Raw genomic sequence first — 17,867 nt, 5'->3', positions numbered from 1 at the left:
GTGACCATTTCAACAGGCGTTTTGGGCATCGATGGATTGGCCGTGGTGGACCCATTGCCTGGCCCCCCACACTCATCTGATTTATCGAGCCTTGATTTCTTTCTGTGGGGGGGGGCCTCAAATCTATTGTGTATGAATCGCCTGTGGAGACGTAAATGGATCTCTTGGCGAGACTCGTCTGCGCTGCTGCTACTGTCAAAGAAACTCCAGGTGTGTTTGATCGTGTGCAGCAATCCATGCTTCGTTAGCGTCATGCATGCATTGCATCTCATGGTGGAACCTTCGAGCATCTGTTGTAACATCACAAAATGCATCCATCTCGTACTCCATTGTTAATATTATATCAAATTAATGTTTGCCACTAATTACTGTCTTGTGCCTCTGTTACTACTTTCCCATGATGTTTCCGGTTATGGGTTCCTATGCGATTCACATTCCTTTAGATGTTACCTACCTCCCCTAAACGTTTGTACCAATATTTTTGAGACACCCTGTATATAAACACCAGTTAAGAATAATGTTGTAAACTTTTTTTTAGCCAAAGCCATCCGTAATATAAATGGAAATTTATTTATTAAGAAAAACAAAGCATATTAAGATGTCGGTTATTGACTTGTGAGACACCAAAATCTGAGAGCTTTGATGACCAGCATTTTTGTTGTTATTATTATTATTGTTTGTCTGATTAGCTGGAGAGTCTTTGCAAGTCCTAAGTGGGCTGCAATGAGATATTTCTCTGTTAACAGCCAACTTTATTGTTCTTCAGCAGATCAAGCTTTTTTTTTTTTTTTTTAATTGTTTATGAATACATTCCATAGCCATGGCTAATATATATAAACAATTACAGCAAGTTTCCTATGGGTGTTGTGATGTGGTCAGTTCTGTCATTTATCAGCTTCTTTGGTGTTCGTGATGCATCCTGTATTCTCGTTGGTGGTTGTTGACAGAGATGGACAGAATTGTGGTTTATTCTAAACTTCGTCAGTGCAAGTTCAAGTTGCCATGCCTTACATTTATTTCTTTTGAAAATAATCTTTATTGATAATTCATTTTCTGTTAATTATTTTATTAGTAAAAAAGTAAAAAATCTTTATTGTTCTCTAAAGTGAGGAAGGGTATCCTTCCAGTATCAATGTGTTTGTGTTATGTTGTAAATAAACCCACAGAACAAAATTTGCTCGATGGCTAAGTTTTTGTTGGTGCTTAATATGGCCATGTTCATTATTCTTGACTTTTTAATTACATTTTGTATAGTTGTTTTACTTACCAAATTAATCACTAAATTAATATATGGAGAAGTTCAGTGCTGATTTTTGCCACCGATGTTCAAAAATTCAATCAGTTGATAATACAATACAGCATACTCTATTGTTATTGTTCTGAAAACTGGAAAACTGATTTGTCTCATATCTTAAGCTTTTAGGATAAATTTTCTGGCGCCTGCATTATATCAGAACATATTGTATTAATGTGTTTTCCTCTCTGGAGTGATTGTTGTTTTGCAATGATTGTATGCAATGGAAGGTGTTATGCTAATGTCTGAACACTCTTCCACAGCTGCCAAAGCAGTAGAAAGTGTTTTTTCTTGATCTGGAGAGGGGGGGGGAATCTAAAAGCCTTTGCTTTTATTCCTTTGAATGGGCAGTATTATCTTCAGCTGTTAGGAAAAAAAATCATATTGTGTGGTACTTTGTTTCTATTTATTATTAATTTTTTCTCTTTGTTATTTTATTTTTTAATGGAAATGGAATATTACAAAGGCAGTTTTATAGGCGATTGCTTCGGTAGCCTCATGGTGCTAAATTTCTCATTTAAAATTTTTGATTAACAGCTCAAGGAATAAAAGAATAATAAGAATAAAATGATATAGTTAATTAAAAAAGGTTAATAACATAAAAAATGATCAAAACATATATGGCTGTACTGCCAATGCAGTGCTTGAATTTCAACATTGCATGAATGGTTAGATTTATTGTCCAAAAACTGAAAAAAATCCAAAACCTAGCAATCTCTATCTATTGAGGTTGCTGGATTTCAGATGTTGCATATAACTTACTGTTTCTATGAAATAGTCATATTCCATACTAAAATGTTATTAATTTCTTATGGTTTTTTGTTTTTCATTTATAGGGAATTTGAAACCCTTGCCTTGGAATTATTAGACTACTGTTATCGCAATGATGATGATCTCACATTTCAGTTACTAACATGTGAATTGAAAAACTGGAGCAAGCAGACATGTTTAGGATTAGCAGTTGCAGCGAAGCATAGTGCTTTTCTTGCTCACACTGCATCTCAAATGCTGATTTCTGATCTTTGGATGGGAGGATTGCGAACCAGAAAACATACAAATTTGAAGGTAAGAATAAAAAGAATATTATATATTTTTAAAATGTCTACTTCTTATTTTCATTTACTTGATATTTTACTTTATCATAATTTTTCCCCCCAACTCTGCAGTACTTTTAAAGGGCCATAATACCATGTCCAAATTGTTAGTTACAACTATAAAATATATGCTTGTTAGAGCTCTATAAAATTTTTGTAAATGTATTATTTTATTTCACTTTTCTACAAGAACAGATCTTGTAGAAAATCTACAAGAAGATCTGTTCTACAAGAAGGTTCTGTAAGGAGAAATTTTGTAAGTTTCTGATAGGAGAAATTTTGGCCTGAAACATCCTGATTTTTTAATTGAATTTGGGTCCCAATATCTGTCTGAATACTCCACCCAAGGAATATCCTCACTTTGAAGGACTTCACTTACCAACTGACCTTGTGTGAAAGAATGTTATCATCCATAAAAATGAATTTGGGGCCTCTAGTATCTGTTAATTCTTATAGGCTCAATGATCTCATTTCTATCAAGTAGCCAAAGTTGACCATTTATTAAGCTCAGCTTGACCATTTATCATAATTCTTGCCTCTTTAGACATGGTCCTATCCCTTTAATATCATCAGAAAGGTGCCACTGTTGTACATTCTTTCTCAGATGTTAAAGGAATGGGAACGTGTTTCATGTTCCCTCAATGTTAAAGAGTGGAGACACTCTTTAATGTCTTGATTATGGAGACAGTCAATCTGAAGATAGTCCATATGTCTTGGTATTGGCACCACCAAGATAGATGGGCGCTTTTGTGGAGAGAGAGAGAGAGAGAGAGAGAGAGAGAGAGAGAGAGAGAGAGAGAGAGAGAGAGAGAGAGAGCGAGAGCTAGCTAGCTAGCTAGCTATCTGGCATCTTGCTGTTAATGCCAGATAAGGGTCATTCTTGGATGTTATTGTAACTCTTGGCCAACCTTGAACTTGTCTTTGAGATACCTCTCCTGTTGCTTTACCATAACAAATTGAAATTACCATTCTTGGCACGGCACATAGCAAACCCTAGTCACCTCAGCTTGTGACTGTCGTGCTGTCACCTTGTCAATAGCCATCCATTGCTTTATATCTCCCAGATATTTATGTTGCAGTGTACAAAAAGCAAAAACATAATCAGATGCATTTTGGGCAGTGTTAGATTTAAAATGAGTGACGTTGTTGTGTGCACTTTTATAGGTCATCTGATTTGCATGTTTTTGAGGATCAGATAATAATTTTCTGATGTCATATTTGGATTTATAATGTTAAAATTATATCAGGACATGAAATGCCATTTAAAAATTTACACAGTTACATAAAAAAAAAATTTTGGAGACCAGTGTACATTATTATCACAACATAAATTAAAGATTACTATTTATATATGTATATTAACCCCAGGGGCTCACATCTGGTGAGTATGGGCTTGGCACACCCAGGGTCCTGAGCTAGATATCATCATTCTTCTCTTCCTTGGTGATTCTCTCTCTCTCTCTCTCTCTCTCTCTCTCTCTCTCTCTCTCTCTCTCTCTCTCTCTCTCAGGAATGGTGTTTTTTTTTTTTTTTTTGTTTTTTTTTGGTGCAGAAAAAGCCTCAGTCTTCCTTGCACCATATGGCTAATGATAATAATAATATAAATATTACTTAAAATTAAAGAAAGGAGAAGACACTTATTAAGTTAAGAGTTTTCTTGTTTCTCCAGGTAAGGCAACAGTTAATATTTCTAATTTGGTAAGGCAAAAATTAATCTGTAATAATGTGTTAGACTTGTAATTGCTTTACAATAGTGGACTCAGCATTAAATCCTGTATAACTCCCTTCTCATGATACTGGCCCCCTTAGAGTAATGGCCACTTATCATCATTCTTTGTCTTTTACTGAAACAGTCTTTTATTTACCTTACTAACTTTCCCTCACTGACACATTTATGGTAAATAACAAAAACTTTACTGAATGCCTAACTAAATAAATTGTCAAAAATTGTTCTTTGCATTAGTAGCAAAATTTAAGATTCTGGGTTGCCCCCATGCCCTTTAAAAATCATATGATACTAGCCGCTGGACCCCTTTGATACTTCAGTCCCTCCCCCTGAGGTGGCAGACATGGCAACATAGTAGTTTCACTAATGCTTTGCATTCGCTGCATCCTGTCAAAATCAGTTTAGTGCCATGGAAGATTGTCATTTTTTTGGAATCTGTGTTTTTTTATTCCTGTGTAAAATGGTTTACATTCGGGTAAGAAGTTTAGTGGTTTACATTGGCAAGGTATTTTGTCCCTCTGTTTACCTGTTACATCGAACAAAGAAGCTAGGGTTATTAACAGGCCCTCCAAGTAAAGGTTTATGTAAGCAGAGGATTTGATTGCCACAAAATGATCAGACTTTTGTTGAAGTTCTGCATACAAACTCGTATTTGTGACCTGATTTATTATTACACTTGGAATTATGACATGTTCAGACCTACATGTCCCTCGTGCAGGATCAGCTCTAAGATGGTGCTATGATGGGTTTACATGCAAAATGACTGTGCAGGCTAGTGATTAGTATGTATAACCTAATCAAACTGGGATGACATGCCAAGTGAAGAGTTAGGTATATCACACCTGCCTCAAGCTGATTCTGTTGTCATAACTGGATGAGTATCCACAATTAAACTTAGGGATTTATGATCGGGAAAAGTGACCAGCCATGATGTTGTTTTTGAAGATGCTTCCTAATTAAAGTATAATGGTTAAACAAGCACTACATGAATGAATTTAAAGCATTTTAATAAGTGGTAACCATTACTATAAAATAGCTTCCACTAATTAAAACATTTTCAAGTTATCTGCTACTGTCTGCATTATATTTTCAACATGCCATAACACCTATTATGACTTTTGAAATAAAATTTTAAATTTTATCTAAAATTTTAAGGTCACCTTATTTTCAAAGTGTAAAATTCTATACTTGAATTAACCCAACAGCACTGATGGATAACCTGACAGGTGACATTCAAAAATAACAACCTCACGTTAACCATTAATCAGTGATTAAAAATCTGAAATATTTTTCTGCCTTCTTAAATATAGTAAAATATTTATCACAATAGTTTCTGAATTGATTTTTTTATAGTTTTCATACAGAAATTGCATGGGAGAACCTGCCATGCTACTGTCATAACATGCCACCATCTTTGCAACTATTTGGCTTTTGTGTGAAGAGTAGTAGTGTTATTGTTGTAGTAGGATTTTAGAGCATCAGCGACTAAGTCCATATTGCTTAGTGTATACTGTTTGTAAATTGTGTATGTTCTATGGTTGATTTTCTGTTTAATGGATGAAAAACTCGAGTTTCTGGGAGGAAAAAATCATGCTACCCTTGCCTGAGACCGAATAACTCGGCTACATTGTGAAACAGGCCCATTAATATTCCTCATGTAATCAACGGGACTCGGAACTGAGGTCTTTTCCACCCAGGGTGGGGATTAAAGATTAGTGAGATACTGAATAAGTGTCAACACTGTGTTTGTTTAAAGTTTCAGGTTGCTTATATTTCTTCTGCCACTAGTTCAATAAACATCAGTGTTCTTATCCTAGATTTTTTTTTTTATTTATTTATTTATTTTTGTCCTCACAGATGGAAATCTCAATCTGTAGTTTCAAATTTTGCATGCAGTGAAGTTCAAAATTTGAAATAAATCAGGGAACAGAAGTAACTAATAGTTTTGAATATATACAATGTGTGTGTGTGTGTTTAATTTTTTGATAATATTTATATACATAATAAGCAATAATATATGCACATCTACATGTGTGAAATTTCACACACTTGATGAGCTTTTAAACTTGAAAATAGAAGAGAATATTTCTATTTTATGACTAAAACAGTTTTTTTTTATTTTTGAAAATAACAGATGTAAAACACATAGCATGTTTTCATCATCATCATCATGAACTTGGTCCAGCTTAGGTCTTTTAAGATCTATTCCGTTGTAGCTCTTGGAAGTGGTCTTGACCTCACCATCGTTGTCTTGGTCGACCCACATCTCTCTTGCCTGTAGTTTTGTAGTTAAAGGCTAATTTTGGGATGTGGTCTGGGTTCATTCTTTCTATGTGGCTGATCCATTTTTCCTGATACTGTTTTATGTCATTTACTATGTAGTCTACTTTTAATTTCTCACAGATATCTAAATTTCTTTGGTGGTCTAGTCTTGTAAAGCCTAATAATGGGCTTAAAAATCTCATTTGTGCTGCTTCTAGTTTGATGCATCTTTCTTATTTATGACCCAAGTTTCACAGCTGTAGAAGAGGGCTGATTTTGAAGTGAGGTTGTGCAGTCGTAATTTTTTTTCAGTTGTCATTTGTTTTCCGAAGTGGCGTTTAATCGTTCCATTCATTTTATTATATTTTTGTACTTTAGTGTGGATGTCTTTCTCTTCATTTGATATTAAATTTCCCAAATAGGTGAAGTTAGATATTTGTTCTGTTATTTTGTCGTCAATAACAATTTTGACTCTTTGTATGTTTTTTCCACATAATCCCATTGATTTTGTTTTTGAAGTGGAGATTTTCATCTTGTACTTTTTACCTATTTTATTCAGTTCATTTGCTGCTATTTGTAGTTCATCTTTGGATTTTGCAATTATAACTTGATCATGTTTTAAAATTTTGAATTTTTTATTAAAACTTAAAAAGTACATACAGTAAGTACCACTAAGAAAAGATGAAATATTGGTGCTGTTTACACTGAATTTAAAAAACTCCAAACACTTTCCAAAAATTAAAAAAAAAAAAAAAAAAAATGATCACCACCACTAGGTTAAAGGCACATGCTTAGGGTAAGAAAGCCACGAATTAATACCAGTACATTTTTCAATTTGTTACATATATGTTTTTACACAATTATACATTGTTGCTCATCATTTAAAACCCAAGAATTTGTTTATCTTTTCATCAGATGAAAAGAGTTCATGAAATTTATTGGAAGTTGTGTGCTTTACATTTACGTTTATATTTAACCTCTGGCTTAGTGCCATGAAGGGTTTTGTAAAGTTAAGGTACTTGCATGTACCCTTGCACCTTACAATAAAGATCATATTTATTTATTTTATGTTCTTGAAAAGTAATGTTAAGGATTCTTACAGTAAACTTGCTTCCTTTTTGAGGCATTGCATATAGAGATCAAATTTGCAGTAAAGTCCTAGGAATGGCTTGGTTACATAATCAAAGCCTCCCATGTACACATACTACAGCATCAATAAGAGCAATGTCATTTCATCATATATGCTTTTAAGTTTCATTTTCATGACCTTCTACATAAGGTGAATACTGTATATCTTTATTGCTTTCTTTACAGTTTACTCTGTAATGTAATAAAATGTCACAATGTAAACTTTTAAAAGAAAAAAGCAAAAAATAATTGAATTAAAAATTAAAATTTTCTGTAGTATACAACTACAGGAGATGTAAAAGATGACTATAAAACACAGGTTCAAGTATAAATGGGCCTGTTGTACTGGGATCCATGGTACAATGAAATAAGATAAGTGTAAATCCAGTAAATATCTTTAATTATGATTACTTTGGAGCTTTTGAGACAATTGTGTCTCTTCTTCAACAGAGTTTGAACTTAACAGATACAGTTATGCGTGCAGTTAGGTGTGTGAAGGCACGTTATTCAGTCATTAAACTGGCATTCGTTATTGCTGCAGGGATATGCGCAGTTCTTCTCCAGCACTTGTCGAGGTATAAAACATCATGAAACAGGTGGTTATATGGGATGTGTGAGTGTAAATAATAATAAGGATAGGTACATGTATACCAATGCTAGAAGTTATAGTAAATAAATTTTATGAATTTGAAGTGTTGGTCAAGACATCAAAGGCAGATATTGTTGGGATAGCAGAGACGTGGTGTCACACAGATATAAGCAATGCAGAACTGGAATTTGGGGAGTACAATGTGTACAGAAAGGATAGACAGGATAGGAAGGAAGGAGGGGTTATGCTGTTAGTTAAGAAACACATAAAATCTAAGGAAGTGCATCCAATTGATGCTGATGGACAATGCAGTGTTGAGTCTGTTTGGTGTGACATAAGCATGGCGAAAGCAAAAATTACAGTAGGAGTGTGTTATAGGCCTAATGACTCGAATGAGTACAATGAACAATTGTACAGAGAAATAGAGTGGGCTAGTAAATCAGAATGTCTTATAATGGGGGATTTTAACTTCCCAGATATTGACTGGAACTTGTGGATTGGACACTCCACACTAGTAAGACTTTTGTGGATTTATTCGATGATTGTTTTCTGCAGCAGCATGTTCGAGAGGCAACCAGAGAGGGTAATACTCTTGATCTGGTTATCAGCAGTGATCATTCATGTATTAAGAATTTGCAGATAAAGGAACCACTAGGTGGCAGTGATCACAGTGTACTGATGTGGGATTTGCTTAAAGATATAATTACCGTCAGGGGTAAGGAAAAGGGTTTTTGCTTCCGTAAAGGTGAGTACAGTGGTCTCATACAGTTTTTAAATTCTGTACAGTGGGATCAACTGACGATGTTACCAACAGTAAATTCTAAGTGGGAAGCATTCAAGGAATTAATCGTGGATGCTACTAAAAGTTTCATGCCTATTAAGAAATATTGTTCAAGGTTTAGGCCTAAATGGTTATCAAATGAACTAATGAGACTCGTGACAGAGAAGAAAAATGCATGGGATGCATATAAATTATCAAGCGACTCAGAAGCCTATGGCAAATATAAGCTAGTCTGTAATCAGGTCACAAAGGAGGTTAGACAGGGGGAAGGCATATTACGAAAAATCTTTGGCAAAAGATGCTAAGAAAAACAGCAAGGATTTCTTTACTTATGTAAACTCTAAAAGGAAGGAGATGAATCTGATTGGTCCACTTGATATTGATGGTTCAACTGTTGATGATCCTGCTCAGGTAGCTAACAAACTAAATGAATATTTTGCATCGACATTCACACATGAGGAGTTATTAAGGTTTGAAAATGGCAGAAGGTTATCAAATTGTAGCAGGGTGCTTAATGATTTTGTAATAACTGAGAGCAAAGTGGAGGGGAAATTGTTGAAGTTAAACATAAGAAAGGCACCTGGAGTGGATGGGATCTATCCAATATTAAAGGAGGCGACAAAGCAACTAAGCAAACCCTTAGCCATAATTATGAGAGCATCTTTGGACTCTGGGGAGGTCCCCATGGAATGGAGATGTGCAAATGTATCCCCAATTCACAAAGTGGGATCGAAGGGTGACACAAGTAATTACAGACCAGTTAGTTTAACTTCTGTTCTGGGTAAAATTATGGAGTCACCAGTTAAAGATGCATTGCAGGATCATCTAGACAAGACTGCAGCAATAATTCAGACACAGCATGGGTTTGTTAAGGGAAAGTCTTGTCTGACAAATTTGATAGGATATTATGATGTGGTTACAAAGGAACTGGATGCAAAAAATAATTTTGATATAATATATTTGGATTTCAGGAAAGTTTTTGACACTGTTGCACATGGAAGACTATTGTACAAATTGGAGCAGAATGGTATTAAGGATAAGTTGCTACAATGGATAAAAGGATGATTCAGTGGGAGAAGACAGAGGGTGGTAATTAATGGGTGCTGCTCTTCGTGGACTAATGTTATTAGTGGAGTCCCACAGGGTTCAGTGTTGGGTCCTCTGTTGTTTTGTATATTTATCAATGATATTGATGAAGGTATATCAGGCTTAGTGTTGAAGTTTGCAGATAACACAAAGGTTGGCAGGGTTGTTAATAACAGTGTGCTACTGCAACAGGATCTAGATAATTTGGGCAGATGGGCTAAGAAGTGGCAGCTGAAGTTTAATCTTGACAAATGCAAAGTACTGCATATGGGTAGAAGTAACTCCAGAGAAATGTACCAACTGTGTGGTACTACACTTAAGGTGGTAGAAAATGAAAAAGACCTGGGAGTAATTGTGCAGTCAAATATGAAGCTTTCTGAGCAATGCAGACAGGCTACCAGGGAAGGTCATGGGGTTTTGTCAATGATATATAGGAATTTTGCTAGCAGGGAAAATTAGGTGATTGTCCCTCTGTATAAGGCAATGGTCAAGCCACGCCTTGAGTACTGCGTACAGGTCTGGAGGCCTCATTTTAGGAAGGATGTAGATTTGCTTGAGCGTGTACGGAGAAGGGCAACAAGATTGGTGATGGGAATGAAGGGATCCTCTTACCAAGAGAGGCTTAAGTTCTACAAATTGCAGTGGCTGGAGACTAGGCACCTGTGCGGTGATCTGATTGAGTTGTATAAGGCCTTGAATGGGTTGAGCAAGCTGAATTCTGATGGGATCCTTCCACTTGTTCAGATTACGAACCTAAGGGGGCATAAATTCAAATTAAGAAAAGAGAGATGTAGAATGGATGTGTGGAAATTTGCCTTTAGCCAGCGGGTGGTTAATTGCTGGAACAAACTTCCATCTGTCATTGTGGAAGTTGATCGGTTAAATAAATTTAAGGAGGAACTGGACAGGCATATGGAGAGAATGGTGTGATTTTTTTTTTATTTTTTTTTATTGGCTAATGCTGCATAAGCTCATACACTTGCTTTCTTGCATCACATGCCACTACTACTACCACGGTCGTCTCCAAGATGGGGTGCAGTCTCATGCCTTTGCAGCAGTTCATGACTCTCAAATTGCTCAATATATTGAGTGACTCCAACCATAGGCAGTGGCAGAAATGCCTGAAGTGGTCTATTATTTCATAGTCTTATTTAGGATTGAGGATATCTCAATTCCCTGTCTAGGTTCATCCAGTCCACTCTAGAGTTAGAGGTTAATGGATCACTCCCGTTCCTGGATGTCCTAGTAAAACATGTGGGCCCACACCTGGAAACCTCAGTATACTGTTAGCCTATGTGGTGCAGGAAATTCACAAACTACAGATCTGGCCATGCCCCCCAGTTATCTCAACAGCACTGCCCACACTCTATTCTCCAGAGCTTGGAGCCATTCCAGCACAGATGCAGCTAGGCACAGCGAGATTTCTCGTGTGAGGACAGACTTAATCAATTGTGGCTACCCAACACACATACTAGACAAGTGCCTATTACAAACACAAGAACTCACAGTCCACCTGAGACCACCAACTCAGAACAATATACCTACCGCCTACGTTCCCTACTATCCAGGCGTGTCAGGCCGGATCTCTAAAATCCTCAGAGAATACCGCATAAAATGCATACAGTTGCCCTGTAGAAGCCTACGTTCTCTAGTCTCCAGTGTAAAGATCCCTGTCACCCCTCTCTTATGCAGTAATGTAATATACCGCATAACCTGTAGAGACTGTGACAGCTGCTACGTAGGAGAGACTTCGAGACATCTTCAAGACCGCCTTGCGGAACACGACAGAGCAATCCACCTTGCTGAGACCGACCAGGCCATAATCGCAGAGCATTTCTGGGCTACCCACCACGACCTCAATCCCAAACAAGACTACGAAATAATAGACAATAATAGACCACTCCAGGCACTTCCGCCACCGCCTATGGTTGGAGTCACTCAATATATTGAGCAATTCGAGAGCCATGAACTGCTGCAAAGGCATGAGACTGTACTCCATCTTGGAGACAACCGTTTTATACCTCGACAAGCGCTGGAGAAGAACTGCGCATGTCCCTGCAGCAAACCATGAACGCCAGTTTAATGACTGAATAACGTGCCTTCACACGCCTCACTGCACGCATAACTGTATCTGTTAAGTTCAAACTCTGTTGAAGAAGAGACACAATTGACTCGAAAGCTCCAAAATATTCATAATTAAAGATGTTTACTGGATTCACACTTATCTTATTTCATTACGCAGGTTCAACTTATACAGCAGATACATAATTGAATATTAATTTTCACAGAAAAAAAATATAAGTTGTCTTGTATGCCAGAATATAACGTACTTCTGTAATTTCATATTTTATGTGAAAAATTTTCAACTTTTAGACAGTTTTATTGTACCTCTGTGAGCTGCAAAGGTTTTTGATGTTATTGCCCCGTAGGCTTACATCATGCTTTTGCTTATTTTGTAAATTTAAAAAAATTTATTTTTTTTATATAACTTTATATATATCTTTTATATATAACATCATTACAGATTTATTTTAACCAGTATTTTAAACAGGAAAAAATAAATTTAATTGAGAAATATATACAGCTGTTAGTATAAGTTTAAAGTTTTGAATGTGACAATTCATGTCACCACTCAGATTATGAAAATATTAAAAATACTTAAAATAGATAAAGTGTGTGATGATAATATGATGTACTGTTATAGTTTATATAGAGTAGTATTGATCCCAAAAAATTGGAGGCTTTTGAAGGATGCAATGCCACCAGAAGTCCACGTATCCAATTTTGTAACAAAAAAAAAAAAAACCCCAACATGTTCTTTTGGACTAAATAAGTTACTCCCACATTAAAATCATTGCTTTAATTTGTTTACATTGAATGTAATGTATGGAATTATATGTGAATTGTTAAAAATTATTTTATTTCAGGTCATACTTGGACTTCTTTTCCTACCAACAATTCTGACCTTAGAATTCAAGTCTAAAAAAGAGCTGCAACTGATGCCTCAAACTGAAGAAGAACATATCTTAGAATTAGCAGAACAAGATGAAGAAAGAGCAATTACTCGTTACAGAAACAGTATTATTCCAGACAAATATCCACTTGGTGATAATTTTACTAATCAGGTGATGATTTTACTAGTCAGTTAGAAGGAAATTTTTACAAATTTTTCTTTAACTAAATATAAGCTCTTAGCATATGTGATATTAACAATTTACAATTCAGCATCTGCTAAGATTATATAATAAATGTCAAGCAATGCAACACCACACAATACAAATGCTATACTGCATGGTACTGTAACATGTGATGAACTTCTCTAAATGCAGTAATTGAATTCATTTTTATGCATGAAAAATGAATCCAGTGAACAAACTGCAAAAGTCTACCCAAATTGCTCTCTCTTTGATTAAATTCTTATATTTTCTTTAATATATAATTGATACAATAATTGTGGTACAAAATTTGTTATATTATACACTAAAATCCCATTACAACGAGCTTCATGAATTATTTTACTCTACTAAAATTTTGTTCTAATTAATATTGCTTAAAATTATTTTAAAAGAACCATTATTTGTAATAAATAAATTCTGCTGCATAGAAGTAGTAATTTCTGCTTTTTTTTACTTACATACCAACTTTAAAATCAATAAAGATAAATAAAATGGTAAAATATATACTATAAATGTAAAAATATTTGTTCCTAGATCAATGTTTTTGAAAGAATATTGTATTTATGAGAAGTATTTATGAGAAATATTGAGCATTACAGCTCTGGTTCATACTATCTAATTTATGAGAAATATTGTATCATGTGGAATTTTAATAACCTACACTTTCAGAAATATATGACTTACTGTTACTTTGCATATGTTATTTTGTCACTTTTTGATTTTAATATTTAATTATTTTTCAAGCTTTAACCCTTTGTAGTCCATCATTATTTTCACTGCCTTCCCTATGTGGTCCAGCTCTTTAAAAAAAAAAATAAAAAAAAAAAAATGTATATATATTTATTTTTTTGGTTTACAGGAGCTAATATATAAAGCAATATGGTAAAGCATTTTAAAATCTGTTTAGAGACATTTTAAATGTTGATTATTTATATGATTATAGTGTGTAGTATTTCTCAAAACATTCATCAGGGTTTTCAGTCATGGTTTTCTGGAGCATGGTACAAAACAAACTGTTTCTTTTCTCCACTTTTAATACATCTATCTGTCTACTGCAGAGTCTTCTTTCTTATTTGGATTTTCATCTTTCTTAACAAAATGAGAGCAGCTATTTGAGCTGCCTTCTGCATCTGGACTTGATAGCCTTTTTCTAGGAAGAATGGTCTTATTTTTGACATTCCTACTAGCTGAACAAGCAACTTAATGCTTGTCACATAGGTTCTTTTGAGATGGACCTGCCATCCTCATAAAGATGAAACTATTCACAATTTAAACCTGTTAAGGCCAGAAAAACAACTTCCTCCACCATTTCATTGAAGAATGATTTCCCCCGCCTTTTAACAGAGAATAACAGAGAATCACTGTGAATAAACAGAGAATCACTGTTGACCTTTGTACAAATGCTGCTGGGAGTCACAAACTGTCCCTTTTCATTGTAGGAAAGTCAGCCAAACCAAGAGCATTTAAAAATGTAAATTTCAATGCTCTACCAGTTTACTACAAAGCTCAGCAGTCAGCTTGAATGGATTCTTTTCTAATTGAAGAATGGTTTTCAACTGAATTCTTTCTATAAGTTAAGGCACATATGACACATTTAAAATTACTACTCAAGGCTGTTCTTGCCCTTGACAACACTCCAATGCATCTCATCGGCCTATCTTCTGATGACATCAAGTCGGTGTTTTTACCACCTGGCATTACATCTTTGGCATAACCTATGGATCAAGGTGTGATAGTTAGTCTGAAAAGGCATTACAGAAGAAAACTTGCAGAATTCTTGAGAAGACCACTAATGAAGAAACGGAACTCACTAAGGCCCTTAAGAAATTTAACATCAAGGATGTGATTTACATGTTGGCAGCTACTTCTGAGGAAATGCAGTCAACGTTTGTGATGTCATGGAAAACACTATGGCCTGATGTCGAAAAATTAGCTGCAAACTGCGATCTGGATTAAGAGCTGTGAGCTGAGGATCTGACAGACAATGACAACATTGCTCTGCTTAACAATTTGAAACAATTATCAGAGTTCAAAGACCTGGAAGAAAGAGACATCAATAAATGGCTTGTAGACAATAACATTCTAGAGAATGAAATGTTAACAGATGATGAAATTATCAAAGCAGTTAGTCAAGGGGAAATGGCGGAAGAGGAAGAGCCAGAGAACCCAGAAACTATGAGCGGAGATAAAAATGACAAAAGAATAAGTCATTCTTAAGGAAGGAGAGAAAGCACTTGAAACTGCAATAAGATATATCGAACAGCAGGATAATTCATTTGCCATTGATATAATTCTTATGAAAAAGTGGTGCAATTTTGTTTCAAAAATCGAATTTAAATCAAAAAAAAAATGAAGATTACCAATTTTTTTTTTATATAAGTAAATATTTAATAAAAATTTATATACAACATACTGTATATATATTTTTTAATTTAATTTACAACCTAAAAATGGTATTTTGCATGTTTTTGGATTAGCTGGCCATTCATTTATCTGACATGAGGTCCGGTCTCATAAGGGCTGGTTATTCGGGAGTCTACTGTATTTCGTGGGATTTTTCTGGTTTAGGGTCTCTTCCATTTCTTCATATAGAAATCCATTTTTTCTTGGTTACTTTCTTCAATACTGGGAAATAAAATTGTATTACATTAATATTTATAGGTTTGTATTTTATTTCATTTTAATGATTCTATTTAATTGGACCTTATATTCACCAAATGATTTACTAAGCTATTCTTTAGTAATATTTTTTCCACACTGAATCGATTGTATATAAGATTCATTTAAACAGACAAGCGATGAAGGCAGTACAGAAATAATATATTTTTTAAAATAAAAATAGCCTTTTCATATATGTATAAAACTATTTTTATTAAAAAAAAAAATAGAAAGCAGTCTCAGTCCTGCTTATCTTTTGCTTAGTTTTATATTACTTCAGAGAGGAGGAAAAGCTTTCCAATTGATTTGTATAAGTAATTTGATTTTATTTTTTTAAATGGAAATATACTTTGTGTTTAATGTGCTTTAATAAATTTATATTCATATTACACATTTGTTCTTTATTCTTTCTTAGTCATTTCTCAGTTTACACTCTGCTGCCTTTTCTCGTTGTAATTCCACTACTCGTATTACTAAAGTTGAAAATGGTAAGGTACCACAATTTGATACCAGTCCTGAATTTGAGAGCCCAGAACATGTTCCTATCAAGAAGGACCCACTAGGACTTGGAAAAAAAGTTAATGAGTTTTATGCAGCTCCAATTACAAAATTCTGGGGACATACAGTAAGTATCTGTTAATTGTGTAAATTGGATGTCCATACCTTTAGATGATGAATGTTTTTTCTCTTGTAACATACATTTATTTTACTAGAGAGAAGCCATTAAATGTTTATTTATATATCACATATAAAGTTGAAGTAGCAGTTTTTAAAAGAGAAAACTTGTAATAAAAACACATTAACATTTTTTATGAACTTTTTGTTGACCCTGTTGCAAACAAAATTAATATGAGTTCTTAAGGGGAGGGGCAAGATTGTAAACTCAAAAAAATTGTTATGCCTCTTTATGGAAAGAATATCTGGTTATTCAGAACTAATTTCGTAGCAATTGTTTTTTGCAATTGTTTTTCGTAGCAATTGTTTTGCCTGTTTTTTTTTTTTTTTTTTTTTTTTTTTTTTTTATGAAACCCCCAAGTATGAAAGGTATTAGAACCTATAGTACTTAGTAATGTGTGTGGGTGGAAGGTTGAGAAGATGAAAAAAGACACATGCTGACATTAGACTTGAATTTCTGTAGATTGTAATTTTCAGGAAATACATATAAAGGAATTGTTCTAGAAAATTGGAGTTGAAGGAATAAACAAGGAAGAAGAAAAGTTGGTTCTGTGTATTTGAAGTTGCACCATAAAAGGATGCTGACTGGCTGTGGCATGTGTTTAGAGTAGTATGGAAGAGAAAGGAGGAATAATAGAAGCCAATTCAGAAGAACAATGCCCATGGAAGTATCTATAGAAAAGGCATGCAGCAAAAACAGGATGTCTGAAAAAAAGAGTGGAGAGACTTTGTTTGAGATGGGTCATTAATTAACCTAACTACCCTCTTTAGAATGGAGTCTAGAAGCTTGAGAGAGGTTTTGGGGGCACCACCAAAGATGTTGGAAGAATATTCCATGGTGGGGCAGATTTTTGTACAGAGTGAGTAGCTGTTTGAAAGAAAAGTAATGCTGAGAGAAAAAGAGAAAACCCATATTTTTAGATGCAAAGGAAGCAATATTTGTGATGTGCTTATGTCGAGAGAGAGAGAGAGAGAGGGGTTAGAAGTCAGGGTAATCCCTAATAGAGATATATATGTATATATATATATATTTTTTTTTAGTTAGTTGTTGACGCATCGGCTTCTGTGGCCATAATGCACCTCCCAAGGTTTTTGCAGTACTGTGATCCAAGCCTGATGCAGGATTCAAACCCGCGACCTTTGGGTTGCCAGGCAGGCACTTTACCCACTCGGCTAGCCCCGTCAGCATAGAGATATATAATCTTCTTTATAAATCTGAATGTCATCAATGATAAGCATAGGAGCAGAAGAATCCTTTTTTGCGAGATATAAGACAGGACTGAGTTTTAGAAGGATTGAAGTTGAAGTCAACTAAGTTACCTTCGCCCAACTGGAGAATTACCTGGAGATCAGCATTTAAATAATTCATAGTGGTTATTCGAGGAGTTGGAGCTGTTT

At 34.8% G+C, this 17,867-nt stretch overlaps 1 protein-coding gene across 1 annotated transcript in view; it reads left to right on the top strand.

The window, feature by feature from the left end:
• Positions 1–17,867, top strand: part of Trpm (transient receptor potential cation channel, subfamily M) — a 715,965-nt gene that overhangs the window by 615,828 nt on the left and 82,270 nt on the right. Inside the window, exons 20-22 of the mRNA XM_090378481.1 lie at positions 2,131–2,359; positions 12,888–13,085; positions 16,210–16,419. Of these exons, the coding sequence (XP_090234607.1) occupies positions 2,131–2,359; positions 12,888–13,085; positions 16,210–16,419 (637 nt within the window). The remainder of the gene's footprint in view (positions 1–2,130; positions 2,360–12,887; positions 13,086–16,209; positions 16,420–17,867) is intronic.

Source organism: Mastigoproctus giganteus, chromosome 7 (assembly GCF_048544385.1).
Source record: "Mastigoproctus giganteus isolate SK-2022 chromosome 7, ASM4854438v1, whole genome shotgun sequence".
NCBI lineage: Eukaryota > Metazoa > Arthropoda > Arachnida > Uropygi > Thelyphonidae > Mastigoproctus > Mastigoproctus giganteus.
Note: the sequence above shows the minus strand (reverse complement) of the source record. Positions and strands in the feature narration are given on the sequence as shown.